General features: G+C 65.5%; 3 protein-coding genes across 3 annotated transcripts in view; 2 read left to right on the top strand and 1 right to left on the bottom strand.

Moving 5' to 3' along the window:
• Positions 1-1,183, top strand: part of EMIHUDRAFT_468792 (hypothetical protein) — a 2,285-nt gene extending 1,102 nt beyond the window's left edge. Inside the window, exons 3-5 of the mRNA XM_005780377.1 lie at positions 126-187; positions 259-327; positions 941-1,183. Coding sequence (XP_005780434.1) covers positions 126-187; positions 259-327; positions 941-1,093 — 284 coding nt within the window. The 3' untranslated portion in view covers positions 1,094-1,183. The remainder of the gene's footprint in view (positions 1-125; positions 188-258; positions 328-940) is intronic.
• Positions 1,184-4,737: 3,554 nt separating this feature from the next.
• On the bottom strand, positions 4,738-5,645 carry EMIHUDRAFT_468791 (hypothetical protein; the record flags this gene model as incomplete). The annotated part of the gene is made up of 2 exons (XM_005780376.1): positions 4,738-4,813; positions 4,927-5,645. The coding sequence occupies 2 exons, from the start codon at positions 5,643-5,645 to the stop codon at positions 4,738-4,740; spliced, it is 795 nt and encodes a 264-aa protein (XP_005780433.1).
• A 1,398-nt stretch (positions 5,646-7,043) lies between these two features.
• EMIHUDRAFT_114434 (hypothetical protein) lies at positions 7,044-11,473 on the top strand (the record flags this gene model as incomplete). Its single annotated transcript, XM_005780375.1, has 3 exons — positions 7,044-7,931; positions 8,094-11,309; positions 11,378-11,473. 3 exons carry the CDS (start codon positions 7,044-7,046, stop codon positions 11,471-11,473), a joined length of 4,200 nt encoding a protein of 1,399 aa, XP_005780432.1.
• Positions 11,474-14,241: the final 2,768 nt, after the last annotated feature.

Raw genomic sequence — 14,241 nt, 5'->3', positions numbered from 1 at the left:
CCCCCCCTTCCCCACCCCAGGGGGCGCCCTCCTTTGTCCGCACGCTCTTAATGAATGAATGAATGAACCAACTGCTCACGTGCTACCACAGCAACTAATGAAGTCATGAATGAGCAAGCTGCCACAGGCGCCCTTCTTTGTGCGCAAACTCGCCCTCACCGTCCTGCCCGCCGTCCTGGTCTTCAAGGACGGCGTCTGAGACAAAACAGCTCTTCCCTCCTCAGTCTCACCGTCACCAAGGCCGCTTGCTACTGCTAGGACGGCGTCAAGGGAGAGCAGCTGTTTGGCTTCGAGGACCTCGGCGGAAAGGACGACTTTCGCACGGAGGCGAGAGACAGCCGAGATACGGCCGAGAGACAGCCGAGAGACAGCCGAGAGACAGCCGAGATACAGCCGAGATCGGGCCGAGATCGGGCCGAGATCCGAGCTAGATGGGACGGAGAGCGGCCTGAGTTTCGCCCCAGATCCGCCTGAGGAGCCGCCGAGGTCAGCCGAGGCCGTGTTGGCAGGCGGCCGAGCAGCGGCTTGGGTGTGCCTTCGGTGTGGCGCGCGTGAGGAGGGAGTGACTTGTGAGGAGGGAGTGACTTGTGAGGAGGGAGTGACTTGTGGGGAGGGGTCACAGCTGTGAGGAGGGGCCAGGGGCCAGTCGAGGCACGGGCAGGCCACGGATGGGAGGCACTGGGCGCGGGAGTGCCGGAGGGGCCCACAGCCCCTCACAGCTCTCTGGAGGGGCCCACAGCCCCTCACAGCTCTCTGCGGACGCTTCTTGCGACGGGCCGCGCAACTAGATCGGGCGCCGCTAGGAGCTTCCGGCTATACCTCTGCGACACTCTAGCCACGCGTCAGCCTCCGCCTAGCGCACGGGACCCACCGAGCCCGAATGGGGGCAGCCTTGGGGCGAGTGCCCTTGCGCCGTTGACACCACGACCCCCCTCTTCAGGTGCTCGAGCACTGGCTGGGCATGGCGGGCGCAATCAAGATGAAGGCCAAGCAGGTCGCGCGCTTCCGCCAGCGGTACGCAGACGGCGCCCGCGCGACGCCGCTCTCTGACGACGACGACTCGGGCGCCAGCTCGGACGAGGGCGGCCGCTAGAGCGAGGCAGTCCGCATACAGGGCCGCGGTGTGTTCCAGACTCTACCTCACGTTTTTGTGTATTGTTCACATCTTGTGCTGTCATATATCTCCACAGGAGCACAGCCACATCTTTGGACGGGATCGGCGGCGGCGGCGCCGGCGCCGGGCGGGCGGGGCCGGGCGGCACGATGGAGAGGGGAGACGGTGTGTTTGCGCTGCCCGCTGGGTCCTAAAAAAGGTTCCTTCGCCATGCGCGGTCCTCGCTGACCCCCTGCCAAACTCTCTCGCCGCCGTTCGCGGCTCGGCTTGCGTATGCGGGTGGGAGCTTCGAGGACATGCAGGCGTCCCGCCCCCTCCGGGGCGCCATCCCCCCGGCTCCCAAGTGCGCGGCCGCGACGCGCTGCGCACGCACCCTCTTCGCGTGCCTCTGGCCAGCCGAGGGGCACCAGAACGGCATGTGTACTGCTGCTGGCTGCGGGCGCGGAATGGGCTTTTTTTAACTCGCAACCAAGTATACATTACATTGCAATCGTAAATGTTTTGACTTTTGTGACACGGGTCGGGGCTGCACATGAAAGACTTCACTTTAGGAGTTATCACCAATGGAACACCCGCAAATCAGAGTTCAGACCTCACGTGGAATCATCCACATCATCACCTCCTCGCGACAGTACGGGCACCGACGGTCACCCTCCATGATCTTGGCGGAGCAGTCGGCGCAAGCGCAGCGGTGCCCGCAAGGCACCGCGGCGTGCGACTTTGGCTGGGTGAAGCAAATTATGCATGTTGACTCGCCGCCGAGGGTCGACTCGGGCACGGCCGGGCGGCCAGTATCAAAGTTGGCCTCCGACAGAGGCACGGCCGCGAGGGGTGCGACGTCCTCCTCGCCCTCCCCCTCGCCCTCCTCCCTCGCGCGCTCCTCCGCTACCTCTGCCTCTTCCTCTGCTGCCGCCTCTGCCTCTGCTGCTGCCGCTGCCACTGCCTTTGCCTCAGCTGCTGCCGCTGCCGCTGCCGCTGCCCGCCGCTCCTGCTCGCGCGGCTCCCTCGCCGTCTCCGCCCTTGCCGTCTCCGCCCTCGAAGGCTGCTCCTCTCGCTCTGCGCTCACCGCCTGCTGCGCAGCCGCCGCCTCCCAAGATGGCCGCGCCGCTCGAGCGACCCGCCGCCGACGAGGCTCCGCAATGTGCCACGCCCCCGGGGGCCGTCCTTGTCGCCCTGGCCGCTGCCGTTGGCCTCGCTCCGGCTCCCGCGCCCCGCGTCGCCAAGAAGTCGCCCACGCCCACAAGGAGTGAAGCATTGACTGGTGCGGCCGAACGAACCGCTGCGTCCCCTCCAGTGTTCGCCATCGCCCCCGCCGTCGTGCCGGGGCGTGCTGGCGGCTCCGGTAGGGCGGGAGAAGCAGCAACGCGCTGCCGACTACGCCCGGAGTGGACAGGGCGATCAGAAAGCTCCACGCCACGCAAAACCCGCCCGGAGCGCACAGGACGAGCAGAAAGCTCCACGTCACGGAGGAAGCGAGCGCGCCCTCAGTGCCGTCGCCCGTGCCCGTCCCCATCTTCCTCTCGCCCACGTGCTCCTCGATAGCGCGCGCGCACTCGGTGTGGCCCTCATCCTTCGCGTGCATCAGCGCCGTCTTGCCGTCCTCGCCGCGCAACGTTGTGTCTGATCCCGCTCGCAGCAGGCGTTGAACGACAGCGGGTTGATTCAAGTGGGCACCGATCATCAGCGCGGTCCAGCCCTCGCTGCTCTGCAGGTCGATCCCCGCGCCGCGCTGCAGCAGCAAGTCGACCACCCGCTCGTGGCCTTGGCTGGCGGCGCCCATCAGCGCGGTGCCGCCATTGCTGCTCTGCATGTCGATCCCCGCGCCGTGCAGAAGCAGCAACTCGACCACCCGCTCGTGGCCGTTGTCGGCGGCGGCCATCAGCGCGGTGCCGCCGTCGAATGTCTGCTTGTTGATCTCCGCGCCGCGCTGCAACAGCAGGTCCACCACCCGCTCGTGGCCGTAGCCGGCCCAATACATCAGCGCGGTGCCGCCGTCGCTATCCCGCATGTCGATCTCCGCGCCGCGCTGCAGCAGCAAGTCGACCACCCGCTCGTGGCCGTTACCGGCGGCGAGGCGCAGCAACGGAGGCCAACGCGGGTCGAACGCGTTCGCCTGCCCGCCACCGTCGACCAACGCCAGCACCGCCGCCTCGTCGCCTCGCTCAGCCGCTTGAGCGATTCTGCCTGGAACGAGCACGCTCCCTGTGTCGCCGCCCTTCCCGTCCTTTTCGTTTCCTGCGTGCTTCGCCTGATGGTTCTGCGGCGGCGGCGGCAGGTCCGGCGGCGACAGCGACGGCGAGCTCAATGCGAAGCTATAAGTCCAATCTCCAACCTCGAGGCGAGACCCATCGGCCGCCGTATGGGCGCCGCTCTGGTCATCAGCATACGTCGCATCAACCCGCCCTCCACCGTCAAGGCGATCGAGCACCACCGCGCAGGCGAGGAGCAAACGCACGTGCATTACGAGTAGGTCGTGCGTTCGTTTTTGCTGCCAAAGATCGAAAAGTTGGCGTTATAAGGACCCACCAGAATTTTACCACCAGTAGATGTTTGTGTATTTGTCGCCAAAAAGATCAGGGAAAGTGACGTACGGACGTACGTACGGCAAGAGAGAGATACATACGGCAAAGTTCGTGCGTCTCTCACTACATCAGCGTGACTGGACTCAACGTGTTGCCATTTATGAAAGCCCTTATTCGTCTTGGCGTCCGCATAATGTGGAGATCATTACCCGCTACCTCCTCCTTGGGCGGCCGCTCCAAGCACATCCTCAAGCAAGTCGATTGACGGCGCCGGGCCGCGCGAAGCTGATCTAGCTGTCGCACGCGCAGGGCGCGGCGCCAATTAGCAGCAGTAAGCGGTGTGTGGTGCCGGGCGCTCGCGGCGGAAGGAAGGCAAGAGAGAGAGACGAGGTCGGCTGCTCTCGATCGACGAGCAAGCACTGAACCGACCGATCGATCGTGGCGTAGCTAGCGATCGCGCGCCACCCTGCAAGAGGGGGGGGGGGCGGGGGGGGGGGGTGTCGCGAGTCGCGGGATTCCTGTATCTCCCAATGGAGCACGGCGGCGATACGTGTATGGCGTCGGTTCAATGTAGGGATCCAGTGCCGAGCTGACCGTGACTGCGTTTTTGGTAGTTTTTCGTGGTTTTTCCACGCGAGACTTTTTTTGCAACTAGTCGCACGTCGACGTGGTATCCCATATACCACTTTTTGATTAGTGCAGGCCAGGGGGTTTTGTGCGACGGTGTATCAGTCGCCTTATGCCACCGTTGCATATCCATAATCGTCGCAGTTTGATTAGCCAAAAACTCCCATACCGGTAAAGTTCGAGTGCACTGGGCTGGGCCGGGGCGGCGGCGGGCGGTGGCCGTTGCCGCAGTCCGTCGCCGCGCGCCCACGGCCGGTCGAGTCGCGGCGCGCCAGAGACCGAGACCGCCCCCACCCCACGCGCCACGCGCCACGGCGTCAAAACCTGCCCAAGTGCGCCGGACCGCCTACGTGCGTCCTCCCCACTGCCACTGCGACGCAGCAGGCACGCCGAGGTTTCATCCGGGAACCCCCCCCCCCCCCCCACCCCCCTTTCGCCCCGCTGCCCGTGGAAAAGCTAGGGCTGTCCGCCCCCTCACTGTCCGCCGCGCCGTCGCCTCTCCTCCTCCTCCCGCCGCGCCGCCTCGAGGGCCTCGTTCATCCCTCCGAACCTATTCATCAACAGCGAGCACTGCTCGTTACGACTTCACAGGACTCGACAGCCGCACCCCCCCATCCTCCAAACCCCATCAGAGGGTTTGCAGCCTGCGGCCGCGGTGCCCACGGGTTGGGCAGCGGGGTGGTGTTGATGGCGCCCGGTGCGCCGCTGCTGCTGCTGCTGCTGCCGCCGCCGCTCCCCTCGTCGCCCTCCGCGCCGCCGCCCGCCATGGACTCGTACAGCGGCTGCTGCACCGTCGAGTACATCCGGCGGAGGGCGTTGAATCCGTCCGGGTGCGCCTCCAGGTTGGAGAGGGCCCGGTCTGTGGAGCGCATCTGCTCGCGCATCAGCTGCGGGTTCCGCGCGGTCTGCAGCGACTGGCGGAGCGTCGCGGGGTCGTTGAGCACGTGCGCCATCTCTGGGTTCGCCTCGAGCATGCTGCGCATCTGCGGGTTGTTCATCATCTGCCCCTGTAGCATCTGCAGCGCCTCCGGCGACTCGAGCATCGACGAGACGAGCGGGTTGTTCAGAAGCGCCGACTCGGCGCTCGGCGGCGGCGGCCCGAGCGTCTGTGCCGCAGCCGGCAGAGCGGCAGCGCCGCCCGGGCGCGAGGCGAGCGTGCAGTGGAGGGTGGCGCCATCCTCGACGCCCGCCTCCTCCAAGGATCCGCCGTCGCCAAGCGCGCGCCCCTTGAAGAGCAGCCTCAGGTCGTCCATGTTACTCACGGCCGCATGGCAGTCCGCCACGAGCGCCTTGAAGCCAATCACGGGCAGCGTCTTGTCAACCTCGTAGCTCGCTCCCTCCCAAGCGCCGCCCGGGCCGGGGACGCGGATGTGGACCCACATTGCGTGAAAAAAGCGGACACTGGGCGCCGAAGGGCCCCGGCGCGGTGTGGTCGGTGTCGCGTTTCTTTTATTCTCGATTGCAAACGAGCCATTCAGGGTTCCGGCTCCTTCACAGCCGCGCAGCGAAGCGAAAAAAGACGAAAATAGGGGTACCTACCTGTTGTAGGCCCTCTGGGGCGGTCAAAACCGGACCTACAGTCTGTTGCGGGCATTAAGAAAACAGGATCCCGCGGAAAAGAAGAAAAGCGCGCGGCGGAAAGCATGCTGCCTCTCTGCGCCGCTCGCTCGCGGCGGCGAGACATGGCCGCCGATGCGGCTCGCACTCGCTCGGCGGGCCTCCGTCCCACAGCCGCCCGGTTGGCCTGCACAAGCTTTTCCGGCAAACAAAAAGGAAAACAGAGGGTCCCCAGCACTTTGCGTTTCCGGAAATTTCCAGGGAAAACAGAGGGTGTTTGGTGCTCCATTCTGGAAACTCGCGAGTTTCCCTGAGTCTGAGAGCTGGTCTGGGGCAAAATCTGACGCAAAATTGAGGAAATCGGCACGATACCCAGGCGGTCGCAGGGTATTTTCCAGGTATACCCGGGGGTTTCCAGGTATACCCGCAAAATACCCGGTATTCTGCCGATTTGGCTGATTTTGGGCCCAAACCAGCCTCAGACTCGGCTCAGAGCCCGGAAAATTTGATGGTTTCCCCGGAGTTTTCCCGGGAAAATAGAGAGGAAAAGAGAGGGTGCTGTAGAGAAAAAAGGAAAGGAAAAGAGACGGAGTGCGACTCCTTCCCCGACCCCGCCCTAAACGCCCCCGACAGCGAAGCCCGCGCCGCGCGCGGCACCCCCACCGACTCTACCTCCGACCCCAGGGCCTAGGCGGCCCGCCATGAAATCTAGCCGTGTGTGCTGGCGTCCGGGTCCCAGCGGGTTTTCACGTAACAAGTACACACACAACACTGGGCACGGGACTGGCGCGCACTGGCACTAACACAGGTACACCACGGGAGAAAGGGGACCGCCGGTGAGCGATCACTCTCGCAGGCGGTCGCAGCTGCTGCTCGCCAGCTTGGCGGAGAGCACGGGACTGGCGCGCACTGGCACTAACGCAGGCGAACAAAGGTAAGGCAACCTGAGGTGAAAAAGAAAGCAAAAGCCGCACCTTGGCTTGCGCGTCTCAAGCGCAATCGTGAGCCGCGCCCGACCCAACTCGATTGTGCTCTCAAAGTGACTCTTTGCGAAGCACCTTCGGCTCTGCTGACAAATGAGGCCGGCGTTGCCACCGCCTCGGAGGAGCTGGCTCACGGCCAGACGCACAGCCACGCCCGACAAGGATGACGGCGGGATCGACGAGATCTCAGACAGGACGAGCCGTGCCAGCATGTGCCGCGCTATCGGCTTCATTCAGCCCATGCCGGAGCAGCGGTCGTCGGCACCGCACAGGATGGCTCGTGACAGCGAGCGCTATTACTCGACCAAGCATGTGAGACGCTACGACGTCGACGACGAGCACGTCCCATGGGCACGGCCCTTTCCTGGCTACGCTCCAGTCGGCTCCGGCTTTGAGCTCGCAGCAGGTCGTCGCGCAGGCCTCAATCTCAATCCTGCAAAGGGCCTCAATGAGCAGCAGATCCGCGCAGCAGGCCTCAATCCTGGAGGCCGCACTGGGCTGACGGGTGGCTGGGACAAGTTCACCGTCGCAGGGGCGAACTACGTGGTCGATCCCATCATCACCCGATTCCAGCCGGGGTCGGGCCAGCTTCGGCTCCAGCTGCTCGCGGTGCTGCGGTTCGACTGCGAGGAGTGGGCCATACCGGGCGCGATGCTGAGGGCTTTGCCGGGCGGCGGAGGCTGGGAGCGCGACATCGACGCGATGGAGCGTGGGCTTCGCCAGAAGGGCGTCGACATCGTCAATCTCGCAGAAGGCGGCACTGCGGAGCCGGTCTTTCGTGGCTACGTCGACGACGCCCGCAACACCGACGACGCGTGGATCGAGACAACTGTGCGACATTACCACCTGGACGACTTTGGGCAGGGCGAGATCAAAAGCCCGGGCGTGAAGTGGGTGGACATATCGCCTGAGGTGCCAATCTACCAGCCGCACTGCGCCTACGTGTACCACGTCGCCGACGAGATGCTCAAGGTGCCGCAAATCGAGCGGCAGATGCGCGGCCTGTCCTTGAAGTTTGTATTCCGGCCCGTGCCGGCGCTCTGGAGCGACCCCGAGACGCTGCAGCTCATTGGCACGACCTCCGACCGCATCTCGGGGAGCGATGTGTCCCGCACCGTCGTCAATACGGTGCGAATAGTAGCGGCCGTAGCAACGGCTTGCGAGAATGAGCTACAGACGCGCAGTTAGTTCGCGGATGGCTTAGCAGCGGCTAGCCAGAGGGAGCTACGGACGCGCAGTAGCGGCGAACGAACCTACTTTCTCATTATTGACTTTCCTCGGAGCGCGCAGGCCGAGATTTTCAGCGTCTACGCTATCGACCTCCGGCTGAGCTCACTCCAGCTCCGCGACGGAGTTCGCAAGCTGTTATCCTCCAGTGGGAATAGCCAGCAGTGGGTGCGATGCCGATGCGCGCGCTTTGCGCCCATCACGGTCGGGTGGGAGCTACGCGCACGCTTCAACATCCCGCAGCATGCGACGCACCAAGCATTTCTGTACGGTGTCCTCGACGCTCGCGAGTTCGACGCGGTGGGCGAACAGCGCGACGGTGTGTGCGACCCATTCGAGGGACTGCTGGTGTCGGGCGGCTTTGTGTATGCCGACTGTGACGGCAGCCGCGCCAAAGTGCTGCGCGTGACCTACGTCAGCCTTCCGACAAACGACCTCTACTCGAAGAATCACACGGTCGAGTTCACGGGTCCGCACCGCATGATCAAGCCCGCTCGCGAGGTCCATCGGGTCCGGGGGCAATGGCGGGACGTCACGCTCTCCTTCCTCCTCGGGGTTGGCGCAGAGTCCTTCCTTTGGCTCAACCCGGGGGAGGAGGCGGGCGAGCACCCAATCAAGTTTGGCGCGTTCGCTTACTCCTCCTCGCCCAGCGGGCAGGGCGAGGCCGTCTACTTTTACCTCAAGGTGGCGGACGACATGCGCCTCGCCAAGGCCGCATCCGTCCTCGATGAGGAACAAACGGCGTACCTGAGGGGCGTCGGCGTCGAGGCGCCTGTCGAGGTGGCGCGCAAGCCCGACCACAGCGGCAAGGACGGGCAGCGCTGTGCGGCACAGGATGCCGCCGATCGCAATTGGCTTGCGCTGCACGACGCCGTCGCCATGGGAGACGCTGACCTCGTCGACTCGCTCCTCCGCGACGAGCGGCTGCTGCCCGAGGAGCTGGTCGAGTTCCAGCTCACCCGCCGGCAGCTGTCACGCGGCCACGACGCCGCTCCCCGCGGCCGCGACGCTCCCCGCGGCCGCGACTCCCCGGCGATGCTGCACCGGGTGGACGTGCCTGCCTCCGGCAGCGTGCTCACGCCGCTGCAGGTCGCGGCGACGCATGGGTACAGTGAGGTCGTGCGCGTGCTGCTCCGGCGGGGCGCCTCGCCGACATTCCAAACCGACAACGGCGCGACGGCCATCGACCTCGCCCTCCGCGACGACGAGCTCTCGGCAGAGCAGCTGCTTGGGAAGCTCAACTCGGCCATTGAGCTGCTGCCGGCCTTGTTTCGCGTGTCGGCCGGCGAGGCGCTCTGCTATGTCGCCGAGGTTTCAAGGCGTGCGACGGCGGCGGCGGCGATGCAGAAACGGACCCGCCCTGCGGCGGCGGCCGACCTCACGGCGGCGTCTGAGCGAGCACAGAACCATGGCAACTTGCTTTTCAGCCGCCTGTCGATCCTGCAGCAGATGCACCTGCTCGAGAGCGAGGGAAGCCGCGCCAGGACAGTGCCACACGCGAGTGGACAGGCCGGGATGGTGGAGCGGCCTCGAAACTTCCTCGCCCGCGCCGTCGGAGTCCCTTGCAAGACATTGCTGGCTGACCCAACTGTGCAGAGCGCGATCGAACGCCGCTGGATGGGTGAGCTGTCGCACTCTGTCGTCTCTGGCTACGTCGTCACACCCAACGGCGTCGAGCAAAAGCTTCGCCGTCCGCTGTCGCGCGCGCTGCTGCTTGTTGTGGCCGTGGGGCTCAACTTGCTGGTGCTGCCGTTCGTGGCGCTCGTGCCGCCCCTGCGCTCCGTCCTGCTGCAGAGCCTTCACCTCGGTTTCAGACTGGCATCCACGCACCGCACGCCGCACAGCGAGGACTTCAAGCGCAAGTGGAACCCGTCTGCGCAGCTCTATACCGACTCGCTCTACCTGCTGGACGTCCCAGTCTTCCGGTTCGTGCTGTCGTCAATCAGCTGGGCGCTGCTCGCGCTCTGGATGACCCTCGTGCCGACGCCGACCCTCGCCATCGCCGTCGACGATATCTGGGGAGGGGTGTCGACTCTCGTATCGCAAGGGGCGTCGGGCGCCCTGCCCGCCCTCGAGCAGGTCACGGAGGGTGCGTGGTCAGGACTGACCTCGCTGCTGCTTCTCGGCTGGCTGTTTGCACATCTGCTCGAGCAGGAGGTCTCTGCCTTCTTCTCGTGCGGCGACTTCATCAAGCAGGTGGAGCTGGTCTCGGTCAGCCTTGCAATCAGCGCCAAGCTGATGCCTCCCCTCCCGTGGGGCCACCAGACCCTTGCGTTCGGGCTGCTCCTCATGTGGACCTCGTGGTTCCTGCGCGTCTTTAGCGTCTTGGGCATGGGGCCGCAGGTCGTGATGCTGCGGAAGATGATAAAGGACACGCTCCAGTTTCTAGTCCTTATGGCTGGGTGCGCCGCCGCCTTTGCCGCTGCGCTGTACACGCTCTTCCGCAGCACCGCGCTGGACGGGGGCGAGGAGTGCGGGCCCCTGGAGGACCTATCGCAGTCGCTGCCCGTCGCGCTGTACCGGCTGCTGCTGATCTCGCTCGACCCGGGCTCAAGCATCGAGTGTGCGGGCGCGGTCGCCGAGACGCTCGAGTCGGGCACGGTGTATGACTTCCGCGTCGCCGCGCCCTTCATCATGAGCGTCTACGTGGTGCTGTCGGTGGTGCTGCTGCTCAACATGCTCATCGCAATCATGGCCAAGACATTCGACGTCGTGTGGGACGACGCCGAGAACGAAAACAGCTTTGTCAAGGCGCAGCTTGCTCTGGGCTACTTCTTTGACGACGACGCGTGGCCGCCGCCGCCCTTCAACCTGCTCCGTCTCCCAGCGGTGTGCGGGGCGACAGTTCTCCGTCTCCTGTCGCCGGCAGAGCTGAGCGAGCGGCTGAAGGAGGCCTGCGCTCTCCTGCTGTGCAGCTTCAAAGCGGCTGCCAACGCCAGCCGCGACGCATGCAGCTGGCTCGCCTGGCTGGCAGTCCTGCTGGGAAGGATCTGTCGTGAGATACTCGACTGCACTTTCGAATCGCGGTACAAGACCTTCGACGATGAAGCCGACAGTGGGCCGCCCCAAGACCGCGACCGCGACCGCGACCTTAACCCGTCGGACGTTTGCTACGTCGACGAGCGTGGAAAACTGTGGTCCGAGGACAACAGCATTCAACAGCTTCAGGAGAAGCTGCTGCTTCGAGACGACGAGAAGATCAGCGCCGAGGCCCGTAGCGTCGTCGAGGAGCTGCGCAAGGAGATCGAGACGCTTCGGAAAAGGAAGGCGGCTGCAGAGGTGAGGGGGTACCTTCCTGCCCCTCCAGCCCCTCCCCTGCCCCTTCAACACCCCATGTTGTTCCCTAGGACACAATCGACGAACACGCCCCTGCGACCGTCGAATCGGACACGAAGAAGGCACCGCCGGACTTACCCCGTCTAGCGAAGACGCGGATGCGGTGAATTCGTTACCGGCACCACCGGCCTTCGAACTCCGCCTCCCCAAAGCGGAGGGGCCTCGGATGGAGGCGGAGGCGGCAACTCCGCGCGGCGGCTCGTTGCCGGTTAAGGCGACGCCACGGAGCCGCGAGTCGGTCTCTGGTGAGGTTTGATCGCGCCGCGCGGGGCGGGGAGCGGGCCCACGCATGAGCCATGAGCAAGCGACTGGGGCCGCCGGGTGAGGGTATTGTACGTTCGTACCGCTGCTGGTGGAGGGGATGGCGTGCGGCCCGTCACGCTAATCCTTGCCCAAGTACGTCCGCCCCCCGCACACATCGTACGTGTTTACTTTTGTAGTCTCCACACACAAGTACCGTGAAATATACATGTGGATAGAATTAGAGTATAACTTGAGCGGGCACGCCTCGCGAAAAATCCCAATACGTATCGGGACTGCCAAACACCCTGATGAGTCCGCTGGGAGACTCACTCGAGAGTCAGCAGTTACACCTTTCCATGGCGCTAGCTGGTGGGCACCGGCGGCGGCGTGGCGGTCGTGGCGGCGGCATGCGTGCTGCTAGCATGCGTGAGTCGTCCGCACGCCTTGCCCGCCGTGGCCTGCTCCCTGGTTGTCATCGGTGCTGCGCCTGGAGCGGCGGCCGCCTCGCGACGAGCTGGGCCCGTACCGAGTGCGTGTGCTGCCGGGGGAGCGGCAGTGGGGGCAGAGGGCCAGCGCCAGCCCGGCCAGCCATCGTCGCCGTCGAGCGCGCCGATTGCGTCGTGCCGCCGCCGCCGCTACCGCCGCCACCACCGCCGCCGCCACAGCTGCCGCCGCCACAGCTGCTGCTACTCGCCGCCGCGCTCGCCGCCGCCGCGTCGTGCTCGAGGCTCGCGGTCACTGCCCCCTCTCCAGCTGGTAGCTCTGCCAGAGGATCTGACGGATGAGGCGTCGACCCTCACGCCCCTCACCCTCGGCTGACCTCGGGGCTGACCTCGGAGCTGACCTCGGGGCTGACCTCGGCCGTATCTCGGCTGTATCTCGGCTGTATCTCGGCGGTCTCTCCGCGAGATAGGTCGACTTGCGCAGCGCGGCGGAGCGGGTGAAGGTGGAGAAGGTGGAGAAGACGCTGTCGGGGTCGTCCTCGAACTCCGGCTCCCACGTGGCGGTGGCGGCCCACTCCTCGCCCTCGCACGGTTCGGCCTCGACGGTGGCGAAGAGATCGGAGACGAGGGGCAGCGGTACGGGGCCGTCGGCGGCGGCGACGGAGGGCGAGGGGGACTGCGAGGGCACGCGCGGCGAGGGCGGTGGCTTGGCGGAGCCGGCAGTCCGCATGAAGTCGGCCCAGAGCGCGAGGAATCTGCGCAGCCATGTGTGCGAGGTGCGTCCACCCAATACAGCTGTAAGCAATATTTGTTTGGTCAGTTACGGAACAAGAACCGCACGGACCTCGCCAAGCACCTTGCCCGCCAGCACCCTTCCGTCACCGATGCCGAGCTCGCCTCCCTCGCCTTCACCCGCTGCAAAGCCTGCAACTCCAGCAGCGACAACGTCTGGTGCGTCATCCCAAACGCCACCTCGCAGAACGGCTGGTCACCTACTTGGGCCACATCCAGTCCAAGAAGCAGGACGGCCCGCACCGCGAGCTGCAAACCCAGTTCAAAACGTGGGTGAACGCGGACGCCTGCGTCCGCGAGAGCACGCGCGCCCGCGCCGCACCCGGGTCCCTGGGCGCCTCCCTCAGCGGGGTGGACGGCGTTGGTGGGACGACGCTGGTGTTTCTCACCAATCTCACCGGCGACCGCGTTCTCGACGACGCCACGTCCTCGCCTATCTCGCCCTCCAGCTCTGCACCGCCTACACCTTCTTCAGGCCGTTTGGCGCGCAGCCCTACACCATCCCCGAGCTCCGTCAGCGCGCCGCCGCCGTCGCCACCTCCCTCCACGACGGCACCGCCATGCGCACTAATTTCTTTGAGCTTAGCCTTCGATGTTAGGAAACAAAGCAAGGCGGACATGGCATATCACTCTCGGGCCCACAGCCATCCCGCACACCCGTCGCCACCCGCGCGCGCCCCGCCCGCCCCTACCCCGGCCGGGAGAAAGGGAAGTGACAGTGCGGGATTGAAAGCCCGGGTATGTTGAGTCCTGGCTCAACAACGCAGGATAAGAACGGGGGTGGTCCGGCCCACAAGTCCGGCTCACGCGCCCCGAGCTCACCATCTACCGCACTGAACACTTCCGCCCCCTCGCTCCCAACCCAACCACCTCGCCTCGGGCCGCGCCGCGCGATCTCGGGCCGCGCGATCTCGGGCGATCTCGGGCCGCGCCGCGTGACCTCGGGCGATCTCGCGCAATCTCGCGCAATCTCGGAGCTCCACGCCACGCCACCTCCACCCCACCCCACCTCACCCACCGCCGCGCCGCGCTGTCTCGGGCGATCTCGGAGCGTCGCTCGCGCGGCGTCACACCTGCTCAAAAAAGGAAGGAGGTTGGAGGCAGGAGGTCACGCCCCATCCAGAGCGCCGGGGCTCACGTGCTTGCTCTGGGCGCCGCCTCACTCTGCGCCGCTTTTTGGGCATTGGCGAGGGCACTCCCGTCGGCGTAGTATGGTATTGCGCCGGGGCGGTGCGTATTCTCGTATCACTAGCACCTAAGGGGAAACCTGGTACGCGGGTCCAACCCTCGGAGGGTATTATCGTACTACTAGCTCCGAGTAGAGGGGGCTGCCCGGGGGATCCTCTAGAGTGACATGCAGGGTGCAGCTGCACTGCCGTCCTCCCGTTTCTCTTCGC

Source organism: Emiliania huxleyi (genome assembly GCF_000372725.1).
Source record: "Emiliania huxleyi CCMP1516 chromosome Unknown EMIHUscaffold_217, whole genome shotgun sequence".
Classification (NCBI taxonomy): domain Eukaryota; phylum Haptophyta; order Isochrysidales; family Noelaerhabdaceae; genus Emiliania; species Emiliania huxleyi.
Note: the sequence above shows the minus strand (reverse complement) of the source record. Positions and strands in the feature narration are given on the sequence as shown.